Below are 14,780 nucleotides of genomic sequence, written 5' to 3'. Positions count from 1 at the left end.
AGTGTAGTAACGCTGTTGTCACAGAAGATGGCAGCAGAGACACTGTGACCTACAGCGTGCTCTCTTATCAGTGAACCTGGTGAGTATACTTCATGTGGATGTTTGACATTCACTCCAGGATGATGTTTTACCCTCAGAGGCTGCAGAAGAAGGCACATTTTTCTTTTTCCACCTTAAATCTGACTTTAATAGTCCCATTTTTCTTTTTCTTGTTCAATGTAATATTAAATCCTTAATGAAAAACAACACACAATACCAAGATTTCAAAAAAAGAAAAACCCAAACATATTTATTGCAGTCAAAGTATTTCAGCTTTTGAAACTTTACATACCTTTTATATTCAAAACATACATCATAAAGTACACGTCATGCTCAGTACTACAGAGAACATACTGGATATCAAAATTGGTATCTGACGGTGTTTTTTTTTTTGACACGTGACTAATGATGGTTATCTGACGCTTCAAAATGGCTATTCATTAAAAAATACTCCTGATGTGTAGTAGTACTATCGACATGAAAACATAAAACAAGTGACAAAGCTGGTACGAGGAGGACAGAATCATTCAGATGTGTGCTACTACAAATCCAAGTAGAAATGTAATGAGATTCTTATACAAACTATATAAATATACATACAAATGGATTAATTATTAAACTTTATGTTTTTTTTTTAGGGTAGCTAAATTTCTCTGTGTCTCATGGTGTGGTTCGGGACAAACGGGACTCACGGTCTTCTTTAACATCCGTGAAAACACGCAGTCTGTGATGTAAATGATTCAGGGTTTTCCTGAAGACCAAGTGAATCAAACATGTCCGATCTGAAAAAACAGTATGTACAGACACTGCATGTGTTTACTGCCCACACACACACACACACACACACGCGCGCTGTCTCTTTCACACACACACACACACACAGATACAGAGTGGCAGAATTCAATGTTCCTGCAAAGACGCTGAGAGAGACTGGTCAGACGGCAGAGTGCTTTAATGGAAATACATGGATTTGGACAGTGAGACTAGAGCGTGTAATGCCGGCGATCTGTCCATCAGTTCGTGTTCTGCTTCTGCTCCTGAAGTTAAAGCCTTGGTCATGAAAAAAATGTCTACAACAGGGAAGAGTTAAGGGGTGGAGGTCTTCCTATGGCCCTCCACTGTAGGAGTAATCTGCCTTGTTGTGCATCACCAACTTGTTGTCCACAAAGTAGAAGCTGTCAGACTGCGTCTCGTACGGATGCAGGATCATCTCGCGCACTAGAAAAATAAAAAATATACAGCAACGTCAAATCCCGTTAGAGCTAATAAGACATTAACTTGTGTGTGTGTGTGTGTGTGTGTGTGTTTGTGTGTGAGACGCTCACTGATGTCTTCTGACAGTGCGGGGAACTCGTAGATGTGCTCGCATGTGTTCTTGCTGCTGGGCATACAGAAGCCAAACTCAAAATCAAAGCTCTTGAGCAACTGGTCGCGGAAGTAGTGTCTCTCAATCATGCGGAAGTTGTTGATGGGGGTGTTGCCCACTGTGAACTCCACCCTGCGGAGACACGGGCGACAAAAAAACAATTCACCAACCAAGAGGCCACATGGAAATACACACTTTTTGGTTGTCCGTCTCTATATATGTGTCCCTGTGATGGACTGGCGACCTGTCCAGGGTGTGACCCCCGCCTGTCACCCTATGTCAGCTGAGATTGGCACCAGCGGCCCTTGCGACCCTCATGTGGAGGATAAAGCGGTAGAAGATGACGATGATGTAAAATTCAACAGGTTCATTTATGTTTTTGGCATGGTTACGACAAAGTCCAGTGAAGCGGTGACAATGAGAGTTAGTCAGATCATAACACAGTTTTTAAACGAGCCAAAAACTTCGTTCATATTAAAGGTGACATAGACCGGAAGCTCCAATTAACTCTGCGTTTGTGTGTGTATCTGCGTCATTACCTCGTTTATGAAACCCTAAAGTTTCAGAACAAACAGTTCAGCCACTGCTGAGAAAATAGTGTTGTATTGTTTTCCTGGGCTCTGCGAAGCGGATCGACACTTCCTTAATTTGATGTCGTCATCAGAAATCCTCACCACCGTAGCGCCTCCCGGTGCGGGCACTAGTCCGGGCACATCCGGTTGCGTACATTCAACCGCAGAAGAAGAAGAAGAACTACTCTCGTTGTAGCTGCTGAGATGCAGAGCATCCACCGTGCCAGAGGGGGAGCTGTGTATCTGAGAGCTGGCCTATCTATTACGTCACTTCCAGGTACCTGGCCAATCACAGGACAGTAGGACAGCTCTCGTTGGCTGGCCAATCACAGCAACTGTTTGGTCTGAAACAGCGCGGCTGACGACAGCGTCAGTGAGGAGATATTTTGATCGGCTCGTTTGCAGCGATTAGGAGGTTTTTAATCATGAAAACAAGTTAACATATGTAAGTAGACCTCCATAACTAACATATATGTGTGATACAAGCATTCTATGTCGCCTTTAAGAAAAAAATAACAACGCATTTTTTTAAAGCCTGAATATGTCCCTCATATGCCCATATAAGGACATTACCATGGGTGCACCTGCAACACAGATCCGTGCCACGTGAGCTTTAAGGGTTAAAGAATGAAATGGGAAAATTTAAAGAAAACATTTGACAAATAGAAAAAAATAGAAAAAAAATACATAGATAGATGTAGGATGGATTGAAATATGCAGTCTGAGTGGGAGTCTGATGATAATGATCTCTGCTCAGGAGCACTGACAGTTATTCTGCTCTGCTCTGTCCATGCATGTTCACACTCACACACACACCCTCCTACATGTGGTGTGTGTCTTCTGTGACGTAGACATCTTTGCATCATCATATATATTTTTTTGTTTTTAGTTCATGGGGAGACACAGTCACGCTGAACTTACGTGGCGCCGACCTGCCGCAACTGCAGGAAGGCTGGGGTGAACTGGTATCGGACGAAGCGGCCGGCGTTAGGGTCACAATTCTTTTTACCGCCTGCTAAAGAGAGAGAGAAAGGGACATGAAGAACAGCTTGCATAATATTCTGCATGAGTAATATACATATAGATTTAGCTTTCTCATGTGTGAGGGTTTGGAGTTGACCTGGTGTTGGAGGCTTAGTGATCTCAAACAGGACTGTCCCTGTCTCCATGTCACGGATCTTAAACCTGGTGAAGTCGATCATGTGTACGTTTTCCTCTGGAGAACAAAGATAATCTGAAAGGAGACAGACAGCAGTCTTTAGACTTTGAATCATGGCATTCACACATAGTACATATAAAAAGCTTATTCTATAAAACTAAATTATTTTTATTTCACGTACACTTTAAAAAACATATTAGGATTTTATACTCAGTTTCTGCCAAAAGACCCTCCCAAACACATATTCCTCGGATGGCTTTGCAGTGAATATATTATTGTTAAAATAAGAAAAAAAAGGAAAAACTTAATTCATGTTTTTAATATGGATTTTAATTAAGTTTAACCATTTTATGCTGGTGCTATTGTTTTATTATATTGTGACCTGATTTAATTGCCGTTATTATTTACTTGTTTATTTACTGTTTATGTCATACATGTATTAATTTGCTCTATCAATAAATTTAATGATTTTCTTTCTTTTTTAGTAAACTGTATCATGTAAAACAAGGAAGAAACTCAAAAGAGCCACAGAGGAGGGACTCTTCTGCCAGGACACACAGAAAAACACTCTCTTTGTTTTCTGGAAACAAAAATTCTCCCATTCTTTGAAAGCGTGACAGTTTCTACAAATGAAACCTCACTAAAAAAGTCATTGATTCATTCACTGGTGATTTTGCTTCCTTTCTGCACAAAGAAAGAAGTGCATTGTTGTCTGCACTGCTTCCTCACTGTCTTTTACTACATATTACAATTTTAATTGATTTATTTGAGCTCAGTGCTAAACACTGTGCAGTATTCTTGTATTTAAGGTGGTGATAGTGCACCTTACTGTGTGGAGAATGCAGGTTGTATATATTATTTCACATGCGGTCACATATTTTTCATTTCATTTTATTTCCTATTGATTTTCTCGCTGGTGCAGTAATATGACGTACGGTGGCCACATTTTCATACTGTATCTTTACTAGTACTGAAGCAAAAGACCAAATAGTGAAGTAATGTACGAAATGTCCTGCCTATCACTTAAGTGTTTGTCCTGTGTACAAGGAATGAATGTGGAAAAGAAACAATAGACACACACACACGCACGATCAACAAAAAGAAAAAGCGGAACGAGAACACTTGAAATCAGCCATATCTGACGACTACAAAAGGGGGAAAATCACATCATGGACTAGGAAAAGGCCAAAGTCATCTGCTCTGAAAGAAAACCGTCAACCTGGGATTTGGGATCTTACATCCTATTACACCCATGGGATGCTGTCCCCCAACAGGACATCAGACAGCAGGGGGCGTAGTCACCATCTGCTGTCTGACAAACCTGTATAAAACAGGAAGCAAGACATTGTCACATGTAATGTCACGTGACCCTTGTGAGGACGACCACAGGAAGTGGTGGGAACATGTCAAGGTAATCCGAAAAAAAAAAAACCCGATTTATTTTTGTGTCTGACTGAACGAAACTGAAGCTCCACAGTAGAGTACGACATTATTAACCTTTTGAACTAAACTGTGATTATAATCCTGTACATAGATATCACAGAGGGAAAAACATAATATGTCGACACAAAGTAAACCCCGGAGCCTCGTGATTCTTTATCGGTTGGTTTGCTTCATATCTGTAATTTCAGTTTATAGAGTTTGTCAAACGCAATGTGTAAGAGTGTCCTCACTATCCAGAGCAGGGGGACACATTTGTGCATGCTGGCACTGTGTGTGTGTGTGTGTGTGTGTGTGTGTGTGTGTGTGTGTGTGTAGGACAGATTTAGACCTAAGAGGCTTATTGTATCTTACCATCACATGGACAGACTGGTTGTGAAACACACACACACACACACACACACACACACACACACACACACACACACAGTATATCTTGTTAGGGTTATTGTTAGGGCAGAGTTATTATTGGCAGTCTGTATCTTGCATAAGCATTGCACAAACGGCAGGGGTCAACGGCAACACAAACTAATCTGAACACACACACACACACACACATTTGTGTGTGTTCACTCATAAACACTTTCACACTGTTGCATCTTCGCTAAGATTTCTGAGGGTTAGGAAGCAGATGGTCCACATAAGCTTTAGCCACCTGCTTGAAGGTATTTATAGACTTTTTTTTTCGTGACATGCAGGTCACAATACCTATCACTTTAAAATGGTTTTATATTATATTTTATTTATCTATATACATATATATGTACACATATGTACATATATGTATATATATATATGTGAATATATGTATGTACACACATATATATATACATATATGTGTGTATGTACACATATATATATATATATATATATACATATAGCGCCGCACAGAAAACTAAAGAGAAAGCGCCACAGTGCGCAAATCAAATTTTTTCCTTGGGCCATAAAACACAAATGCCTGGATGGTCACTCATGCATAAAGAAAATATTGTATTAACGCAGATTAACACTGATATTGAAGGTAATCCCACGATTACTTCAAAGACTAATGGGCCGATTCGGAAATAACTGAAGAGACCGGCTTGCATATGCTACTTGCAACTGTTGTTTCTTTTTTTCTGTTTTTCATATTAACACACTGTAGAGGTGGTAAACGTCGCAAAGACTGGCCAAGAGATTTCCATGTAAAGCTGCTTTGGCTCAAAAACACTGTTAACGCCTCATTCAAACTACGTTAAGAGGGATAGAGAGCAGCCATTTGATGCCAACACATTTGACATTTTGTGCTCTGACAAAATAAGAACCCATTTAAACCTGGTATGAACATCCGTCCACAGTGATCCGGTCACATGTGGACCGTCTTCAGTAGCCAACAGCTGTTGGCAACACCTGACATTAAAATGTGTCCTGGGTGCATCTCCTGTTGGCACATGTCATAGGATCTGGTGTTCCCGCCCCCTTATGCGAACACACACCGATGTCAGGACTGTACACAACAACAAAATGATGTTTTGAACGAGTCTCACTGTACACATGTGTCTACTGTCAGTGTGTGTGCATGCGTACGAATAACAGAGGAAGACTAAAGAACCCCCAGTGACTTAAAGCCCCACTCACGCTGCTGTAGCATGAAATTATGTTTTAACCATATGGTGATAGTGTTAATATTCTGGCTGCAGATAAATAAACATATGAGCAACGATGGACAAGACAACATCAATGTTAAGAATAATATGAATAACAAGCAAAACACCACAACGACCACACAACAAACAATCAACTCAGGCACGGAGGCCCAGAGGCCGCACACACTCAGGACCCATCCATGTCCCCAGTACGAGGACCACCACCCACCAGCAGGAGCAGAGCCCCCCCAGACAGCCCTCTTAGGAGGAAGAGCAAACCCTTCAAGCATAGGTAGGGTCCAGAGGGTTCTCCCAGTTTGTGATTGGAAGAGAGTTTGCAAAACCATATTTTTTTGTTAATAATACACATATTTTAAACAAGAGTTTTGGAGATGAGATGTTTTCCGAGATTTTCTAATCCCTGGAGGAAGCACTAGGTCCAGTTGGTTAGTTCTAAACCTAAATTAGAGATTTTAGCTGCAGGTATTCAAAAATGATGCCATATTGTTCCACCAGGAAGAAATTGCTGTCTTCAATCATTTGTTCTCTGATGATTGTGATGTGAGGACCCCGTGACCCCGTGACTCTTGAGAAAATATAGTGCTGAGAGAAATGATTCCTGCTCTTACTCAACATTTATCTCACCACACAATTCAAATTTGGATAAAATCAGGCACAATGTCTTGACTCTATGAGCGTAGATTCATTCCTGTACAATATAATCGAAAAACACGACAGTATTCCTGTTCATATCTCATTATGTTCTGTAAAATCTTTGGTCTTTCTTTCACCTACACACACACACACACACACAAAGTGCTCCACTTCACTTCCTTCAACACTGTCACCTAGCAACGCTCCTTGTGATAGCATGCCAGCTCGATTAGCCTGTCTTTTTCCTTCCCCTCATCCACCTGGCTGCTCTGCGACGACAATGTGCAGCGTCGCATCAAAGCGGCGCGTCTTGGGTTTTGACATGAGTGGTATGCAAATGAAATGTTCCTCCACGTCTGGGATCTGACGCAGGAAAACCTGAGGCTTCCTCCGAGCTAGGGCCTATATACCTCGCTCCTCATCTCAACAACCTGAGGTGCTGAGGCAAAAGCAGTGTGATGCAGAATATTAGGGTTAAACAGCAAAACAGATGACGGATTACTATATGATTTACCGCAGGAAATAAACCCTCCGCACAGAGGATCTGCCACAATCATTCACCACATGTTCTTCTCCCGCTCTTACTTTTCAAGCCGCATGATATGTAAGATATCAGGACTTTATACAGTAAAATTACAGACACTATGATTCCCACTGCACTACATAGGGCAATGTGCAATCCTCTTGGGCACTTATGTCATTGTTTTTTATTGTGTTTTGCGTCTATTTGTGGCTGCAGGGTGAACATGTGTTGTGTATAAATTTTTTTTATTTCTTCACTGTAAAAATAAATCGGTACAGTCTTGAAAAGATCCCGTCGGCAGCAGCCACTCTGGGAATAAAATTAGCAACTGCCTGTGAGTCACGCTGTGCTCCTGTATTCAGATACATGGAGGTTGTCAGACACCAAAGTGGCATACACGAGGAGCAAGCAAGCTGCCACTTATAGTGCCTTAATCCCCAAGATTAGCCCAGAGTTACAGACTTTCAGCCACAGGAGATTGACTTCACATGTCTTCATCTTTCCTTTTGACTCCGTGGTCTCCTCTCACTGCCTACTGTATGTGTTGAATTAACGCCACGACACGAGGGAGAACAATGCAGACATGTTTACTTCACATTGAAATAATCCACACCCCGAGGCAGCCGATGACATTCACATTAAACTGTAATATGGAGTGCACCTGTGTATGACAGGCTGTTTCATGTCTCTCACTCCATAGTACCTGTAGGCAAACTGGCAAACGGTGAGGTTCACAAAGAGGTTGAGCAGCTGAATGCAGATGAGATTCTTACCTCTTATCTCTCTCTGGCCTGCATCACAACATATCTGGTTTTATGAAGACATATAGTGCTATATTGTGACGTACATATGATCTGAGCCATCACAGCCATAAAAAAAGAGGCCTCATGCTTAAATTAACCCAGGACAGGACAGACAGATGTGATTCACCTTCTTTTTGACCTGTGACGCTCAACATCAAATTCACCACGGTTAAAAAGGCTGCAACCTCCAAACGCCTTTAAACCTCATTATCTTTTCACGTTTCAATCTGAATATAGTGAACATTTCTTACATATATCAGCTTCACTGTACTGCACACAATATACGAGCACAGTCACTGACAGTGTGTTGTGTCTGTTGTTCAGGTGACACACATGACAACACTTCATTACAGAGTATGATCTAATCTTTAACACACACACATACACACACACACGTTTGTGCTTCATTCATAGTGAGGACCCCTCATAGACATAATGCATTCCCTAGCCCCTTACCCTAATCTTAACCATCACAGCTAACTGCGTAACCCTAACCTTAACTCTAACCTAAACCCAATTCTAACTCTAAAACCAGGTCTTAACCCAAAATAGCCCTTTAAAGAAGTGAGGACCAGCCAAAATGTCTATCTCTTTGACAAAATGTCCTCACTCTGTACAGTTTATATGATTTGTGGTCCTCACAAAGCCACAAATACAAGAACACACACACATGTTTATGCAGCTATCCTTTTAAGGACTTTTCATTCATTTGGACAGCTTTACCAAAGCCTGACCATAACTAGTTAATGTCTGACCCTCACTATAAACCTAAGCACAATTCAAACCATAGCCCTAAATGTAAGGGTTCTGCCTCATTAGGACCAGGTTTAAGTGTATGCCAGAAAAATGTCCTAAAGAGGTAACAAATACAAGTTTACACAGTTTATACTGGGACATTCTGAGGAAGAATTGCAGCACACTAAATGCACAATCTTTGCGCATTTATTTGAGCAAATCACTCGCATAGTACAGTTGGAATATTTAATATTAATTATTAACAAAAAATACAGTGGAACAGAATAATAAATTGCGACTTTTAAATATTTTCTATGGAACTCTGCAAGCAAATAAATAAATGTGTGCTTCGTGATTTTACTGCTTATCCAAGGTCTCACTTAAAACCTCTTAGTATATCAAGTGACTAAAGGCAACGGCAGTAATTCAGATGCTCTTATTTCTTTCTCTGTAGCGGGAACCAAGTCAAAGTGAATCCAGAGCTGGAGTAAAGAAAGCATATGTTTATTCACATTATTATGTGAACATTAATGAAGTCTTGTGCACAAGGATGTGCAGGAAACAGCAATCGGAATTGAGTGTACTGCTCTCTCTTCAGTATCATTGCTGTTTAATATAATTTTGAAAATGCACATGAAAGTTCAGTTAAAGCTCTATTAGAGGCACTATCTCCCCTGGGGCTCTTTAAGTTTAGGGAGGACGACGACACTTTGTTGCTTCATTCATAGTTTTATTTTCACAATTCCTGTTTTTATCTCCTCTCAAACATGTACTGTATGCTCTCAATTCTTAGCTGTCATTTCCCTGAATATCAACTGATTAACAAAAGGTGGGAAAAAGGCTGCACTGAATTTAGGGAGGAGTTGCAACAGGCTCTGAGAGGCAGTGAAGAGTTCCCAGATGACGTACAGCTAAAGTGGTGAAGGACACAAGTTCAAAAGGTGTTTAGCGTCTGGACAGGGGAAATAAGACAAGGAAACGTTGTAGTGGAATGATGATGTACAGGAAGGCATCCAAAGGAAGCCGGTGAGATGAAGAAAGGAAGCAGGAGTACTGGGAGTCTAGACGTGGAAAAGGCTTATAGTGAGGTGTGTGGAAGGCTAGACACTAAGGAAGGAGAGAAGGACTTGTATCGATCGGCTCGACAGAGAGACAGAGCTGGAGAGAATGTACAGCAGGTTAGAGATGGAAACATACTAACAAGTGAACAGAGTGTGTTGAGAAGATGGAGTGAGTGATTTGAGCTGATGAATGTGGAAAATGCGAGAAAGAGGGCCACAACATGAAGATATGGGGAAAGAGGCCAGAATCAGTTGCACTGTGTCTTTGTGGATCTGGAGAAAGCTCATTATCGGATGCCAAGAGAGGAACTGTGGCATTGTACGAGGAAGTCAGGATCGTTATGTGCAGGCAGCAGGGCATGTGTTGTCCTGCGTCAATTATCTACAGTACACAAAGAAAGGTAACACATGCGTTAGAGTGGAAAATATCTGCAGAGTTTGAACATCTCTTTACGACTATACTGACTATTTTTGTAAGTACAACTTAATGCAACACCGAAGACCTTTGAGATCCGACTGTGATGTTTTTGTATGACTGCTGTTGATTGAACCTGTCTGTCTGTAACCGCAGTCTTTTGCCCCCCGGCATCTTCAAGTGTAAGCAACATGAACATCTATACATCTGAGGATTAGTTTTGTGAAATATGTGCTATTCCTTTATTTCATTTAAGATATGCAGAACTAGAGAAATCACTCGCACGCCAATACCAATGGTCAGAAAACCCGTTTAAACTCGGACTGAAATCGAAATGTGTTTTATCAGCATTCACTCGTGTGTCAAATGACTGCAATGCACATTGGTTTTATCAGCTTAGACTGTGATCTGCATTATCCTGGGAGGGAACTCATGACCCAGGTGAACATGCTAATGTCTTCTTCATCATTGGTGGATGTTTTTAAATTATTCTTTTATATTTAAACAAGAGTAACGATATTTCGCTTTTTCTCTATGTCCTGTACATACGTAGAGAAAATTGCCAATAAAAGTCTTTGAATCTTTGAATCAGTCTGAACAAATGCATGATCGAGTGCGAAAGGGACTGAGGTAAATGACACAAAATAGTAACCACTGTAACATTGTCACTGAGCTCCAATGGCGGTGTTTTTCTTTCTCTGACTCGCTTGGCTTACAGTGCACTTGTGATGCAGGGGTGAGACAAAAACACCACAGGACAGAGTAACTGCTGGCATTGGGAATGGTGTTAATCCCTTTATTTTTAGCAGCTTCACCTGGGTTTAAAAATCCCATGCTCAGAGAGCATAAACTTCCACCAAGGTCGCTCAGTTCACCACAGTATCAATACAATCACCGATCTTGAAACATTAACAACTGTTTAAAAAAACATACAAACTCAAATCCCAACTCATAACTATCACCACCAAAATCGAACCCTTAATCTTCCTTAACATTTTGAGTTATGCTGCTCAATCACAGAGACAAGCACCTCTCATCTAGTACAAAGACTTAGCCAAGGTGCTGGAGCTAATAAGCTACAAACTGAAGTAAAAAAAAAATAAGAGTTATGTTGCTCACAAACAGACAGACAGACAATCCCAGTCAAAAACATAAACCCCCATGGATAAGGGATTACATAAAGCTGCATATAATTGTGCCAAATAAACTTCACTTAATCAAGCCACGAACCACAGCTTCTTTAGAATGAAATGCTGATATGTATGTATATATATATATATATATATATACATATATGTATGTATATGTATGTATGTATGTATACATATATATGTATATATCTATATAAATAAAATAATTATATACATATATGTATATAATTATTTATATATTATAGTTGTTTATGATTTATATTTATTATTATTAAAAAATAAAAGTCAACCATGCTGGAGTTTGGTATATCGTTTTTTTGGGAGCTGCAACTTTTGCAAATTATTGAAAAGGAAAATTTGAATATTAAAACTTGGCCTACTTTTGAACACTAGGAGGGAAAAGGATGGGGTATGAAAGTGAATGACTACACAGTTATAACAAATTATTCAATATTTGGATATGACGGATTTAAAAACACTATGGAGCTCAACAATACTACACTCTCTGTGTTTTTAGGACTGTTTAAATGTAAATGATCAAAGAGCATCTTTAGAAGCATGGATTTTGCTATTTTATCAGCCGGAAATTCAGACTCTTTTATGCTGAGTGTTCTCTCCAGTCCACCTACATAATGTGGAGTCACAATTGGCCACAACAGAGACAGAAACAGTTTCACCATAAAATGGTTTCAACACGATGTGTGATGTGATGAAACGATAATGTAAAAAAAAAATATTGCAACTGATGATTGTAACCGAGGACAATTCTGTTTCCCACTTCTATTGTCCACCAGTAAATATTGTTATTATAAGGTCACAAAATGACACACATGTAAGAGTTATTTGTCAGTGGCAGTTTATCGGTGTTATTTTTGGCCAGCGTATCATAAATCATCCCTCATGTACACAGTAAAGTGATAGATAATGTGCCATTTTTCATATCACAGCAGCGCTTCTCATCTGCCTGGATTATATTTCTTCTCCTCTCCGCCTGTGTGACAATGATGTGCTGTGCCTCGCTTATCAGTTCTGAACCACCGTGACAGACTGGAGCTTGGCTGCCCCAAAATGGTGGTATTTACCTCCCCAAAGCACAACTGGAAAAGTCATTTACACCGCAGGAAGAGGCATTTTCTGTTCCCTCCTTTTCCAGCTGCAATTTTCTTTCTCTTGCAGCAGAAAATGATGAGTCTGAATTGTACCACACTCTGTGCTTATCTCTTTCGTGTGGATCTTTTTTATGGTCTGCCATTTAAAATGTTTGGGCCTTGGGGAATAAATTGAACAGGAATCAAGGAGGCAGATTTAACATTAGTGCATTTATACAGACGCAAATATCAACCAGATGTGGTTTCGGGTAGAATAAAGGAGCCATCTTTGATCAAGTCCCTTTTTCCCCCCAAAAGCCAGTAAATATGTGGCTCAGTAAGATATTTACACTCACACTTTGACTGCAGGGTCATTAATTACCTGAAGAATATGTTGTCTCTGCAGAATGCAGCGCTACAACACTCCTGACATAATCCAGATTACTTGTCAGTGGCGAGCATAGATTACTACACCATCATGATATTATAATATTAACTGATTTTAATCTGACTGGACTTTATTGCACGATATACATTCAGAAATTTGGTTACGGAAGGAGAATGGGTAGGGTTTAGAATTGAAAAATGTAAACAGAAAAATGTATTTTGGCTCTTGCAGTCACTGTTCACTGGCTCACATTAGGTGATCTTGTGAGGTGAAAAGCTCCAAGAAAGCTTGTATTTAAATGTTTAGCCAAGGTTGCTTTTGTCAATTTCAAACAAGATCATACGAATCACATTTCTTTTGTTCATTTGACTAAAGTCTACAGGCCATAGATATGGATTCAATGATGTGTTTTTACTTAATGTCACCTCCACAAACCCAAACCCGACTGAATTTAGAGTAAAAGATGACCTAAACCACGCTCATAAGGCAAAGTCATAATTTAATCTGAATCAAAATCATGCAACACTGTAAAATATTATGTAGTAGCTTTGAGACAGACTTTCCAAAGTACAACATCAGACTATAAATACACTACAAAACAGTGCCAATAATGCATTAAACAGCAGACTGGTGGTATTATGCTCCTGTGTTCTTTGCAGCTGACTACTGTTTATGAAGAGCCATAATCAGCAGATCACATCTCTGGCCACCTGTTACCTCAGTGCCACAGGTGCCATGAGGTGAGAATCTGTCAGAGCCTTGTTTTGCTTGTTTTTTAAATGTATTTAATCAGACGTAATAGTCTTGAAGAAATGCACATATCCACTAACGTGAACACACGAAAAAGGATAGAATGAATATATTAGTAGCAAAAGTAGCATGATCCATGAAGCTGTTTTCTCTCATTAACAGAGTCGTATAGCTTTCCGGTGTCAAATAGTAACTGTGCTTGCACGAGACATCAAACCTGTACTGTACATCTGCTCACTGACTATAAGTGATTTGTCTTCTTTGAAGCTACGGAGACTCACTGGTGACCTTTTCAGTCTGTGCGCTGTCCATGGTACCAGTCTACTTCCTCGAGACAAACTGTGATAATGTTGAGCTTCAGTGTAAACACAGAGGAGCGTGGCTGACATAATGGGAAGCAGCAGCAACATTTGTCTTTCAGTAACTGTGTAAGGCTTCAACTATTCTTCTCATGGAGCTGCAGTCGAAGCAGCAGCGGCAGCAGCAGCAGCAGCAGCAGCAGGTCACCTACCCTTGGTGATCTTCTGCAGCCCCAACACATCCTCGGGCGTTATTACGGTATTTCTGCGCAGCTCTTCTTCGGTTCTGACCGGGATCCCCATGTCTGATGAGTTGCAGCCCTGCTGCACTTTCATGTCCAGCAGAAGAAGGCTGTTGGCGGAGCGACCTGACGGCAACTGAGGTTTCTGTCTGTCTCTTTGATGCGCTCGACGTCGCCGCCGCAGGAGCAGATTTACTTGCGTCGGTCGGAGCCGTTAGTGACGCGCTGGCTTATACACCGCACAGCAAACAGGCTTCTGTGTTGCTACAAGAATAACTCATCCTCCCCCCCGCCCCCCGTCCTCCTCCTCCTCCCTCTCACGATCCGGTAAAAGATAAAAATCAGCCCTTGGCTCTCTCTCCCTCCTCCCCTGCTCAAGGCTCATCGGCTCTCCTTCTCCCCCACAAGCTATTTAATCCAAATCCCGTGGCTTTAAACCGACCAGTGGTTCGTGGCTGACAGACTACGCT

The 14,780-nt window shown here is 40.7% G+C and overlaps 1 protein-coding gene across 2 annotated transcripts; it reads right to left on the bottom strand.

The window, feature by feature from the left end:
* Positions 1 to 261: 261 nt before the first annotated feature.
* Positions 262 to 14,567, bottom strand: unc119a (unc-119 homolog a (C. elegans)). 2 transcript variants are annotated; one of them, XM_058633243.1, is made up of 5 exons: positions 14,281 to 14,567; positions 3,098 to 3,211; positions 2,899 to 2,992; positions 1,365 to 1,537; positions 262 to 1,257 (listed from the first exon to the last, which is right to left on the bottom strand). In XM_058633243.1, exons 1-5 carry the CDS (start codon positions 14,402 to 14,404, stop codon positions 1,145 to 1,147), a joined length of 618 nt encoding a protein of 205 aa, XP_058489226.1. In that variant the 5' UTR covers positions 14,405 to 14,567; the 3' UTR covers positions 262 to 1,144. The 2 variants fall into 2 exon arrangements, with proteins under 2 accessions (XP_058489226.1, XP_058489227.1); XM_058633244.1 differs by having other exon boundaries at positions 2,899 to 2,989; positions 14,281 to 14,566.
* Positions 14,568 to 14,780: the final 213 nt, after the last annotated feature.

This window comes from Solea solea, chromosome 7 (genome assembly GCF_958295425.1).
Source record: "Solea solea chromosome 7, fSolSol10.1, whole genome shotgun sequence".
NCBI lineage: Eukaryota > Metazoa > Chordata > Actinopteri > Pleuronectiformes > Soleidae > Solea > Solea solea.
This window is presented reverse-complemented; position numbering and strand designations above follow the sequence as displayed.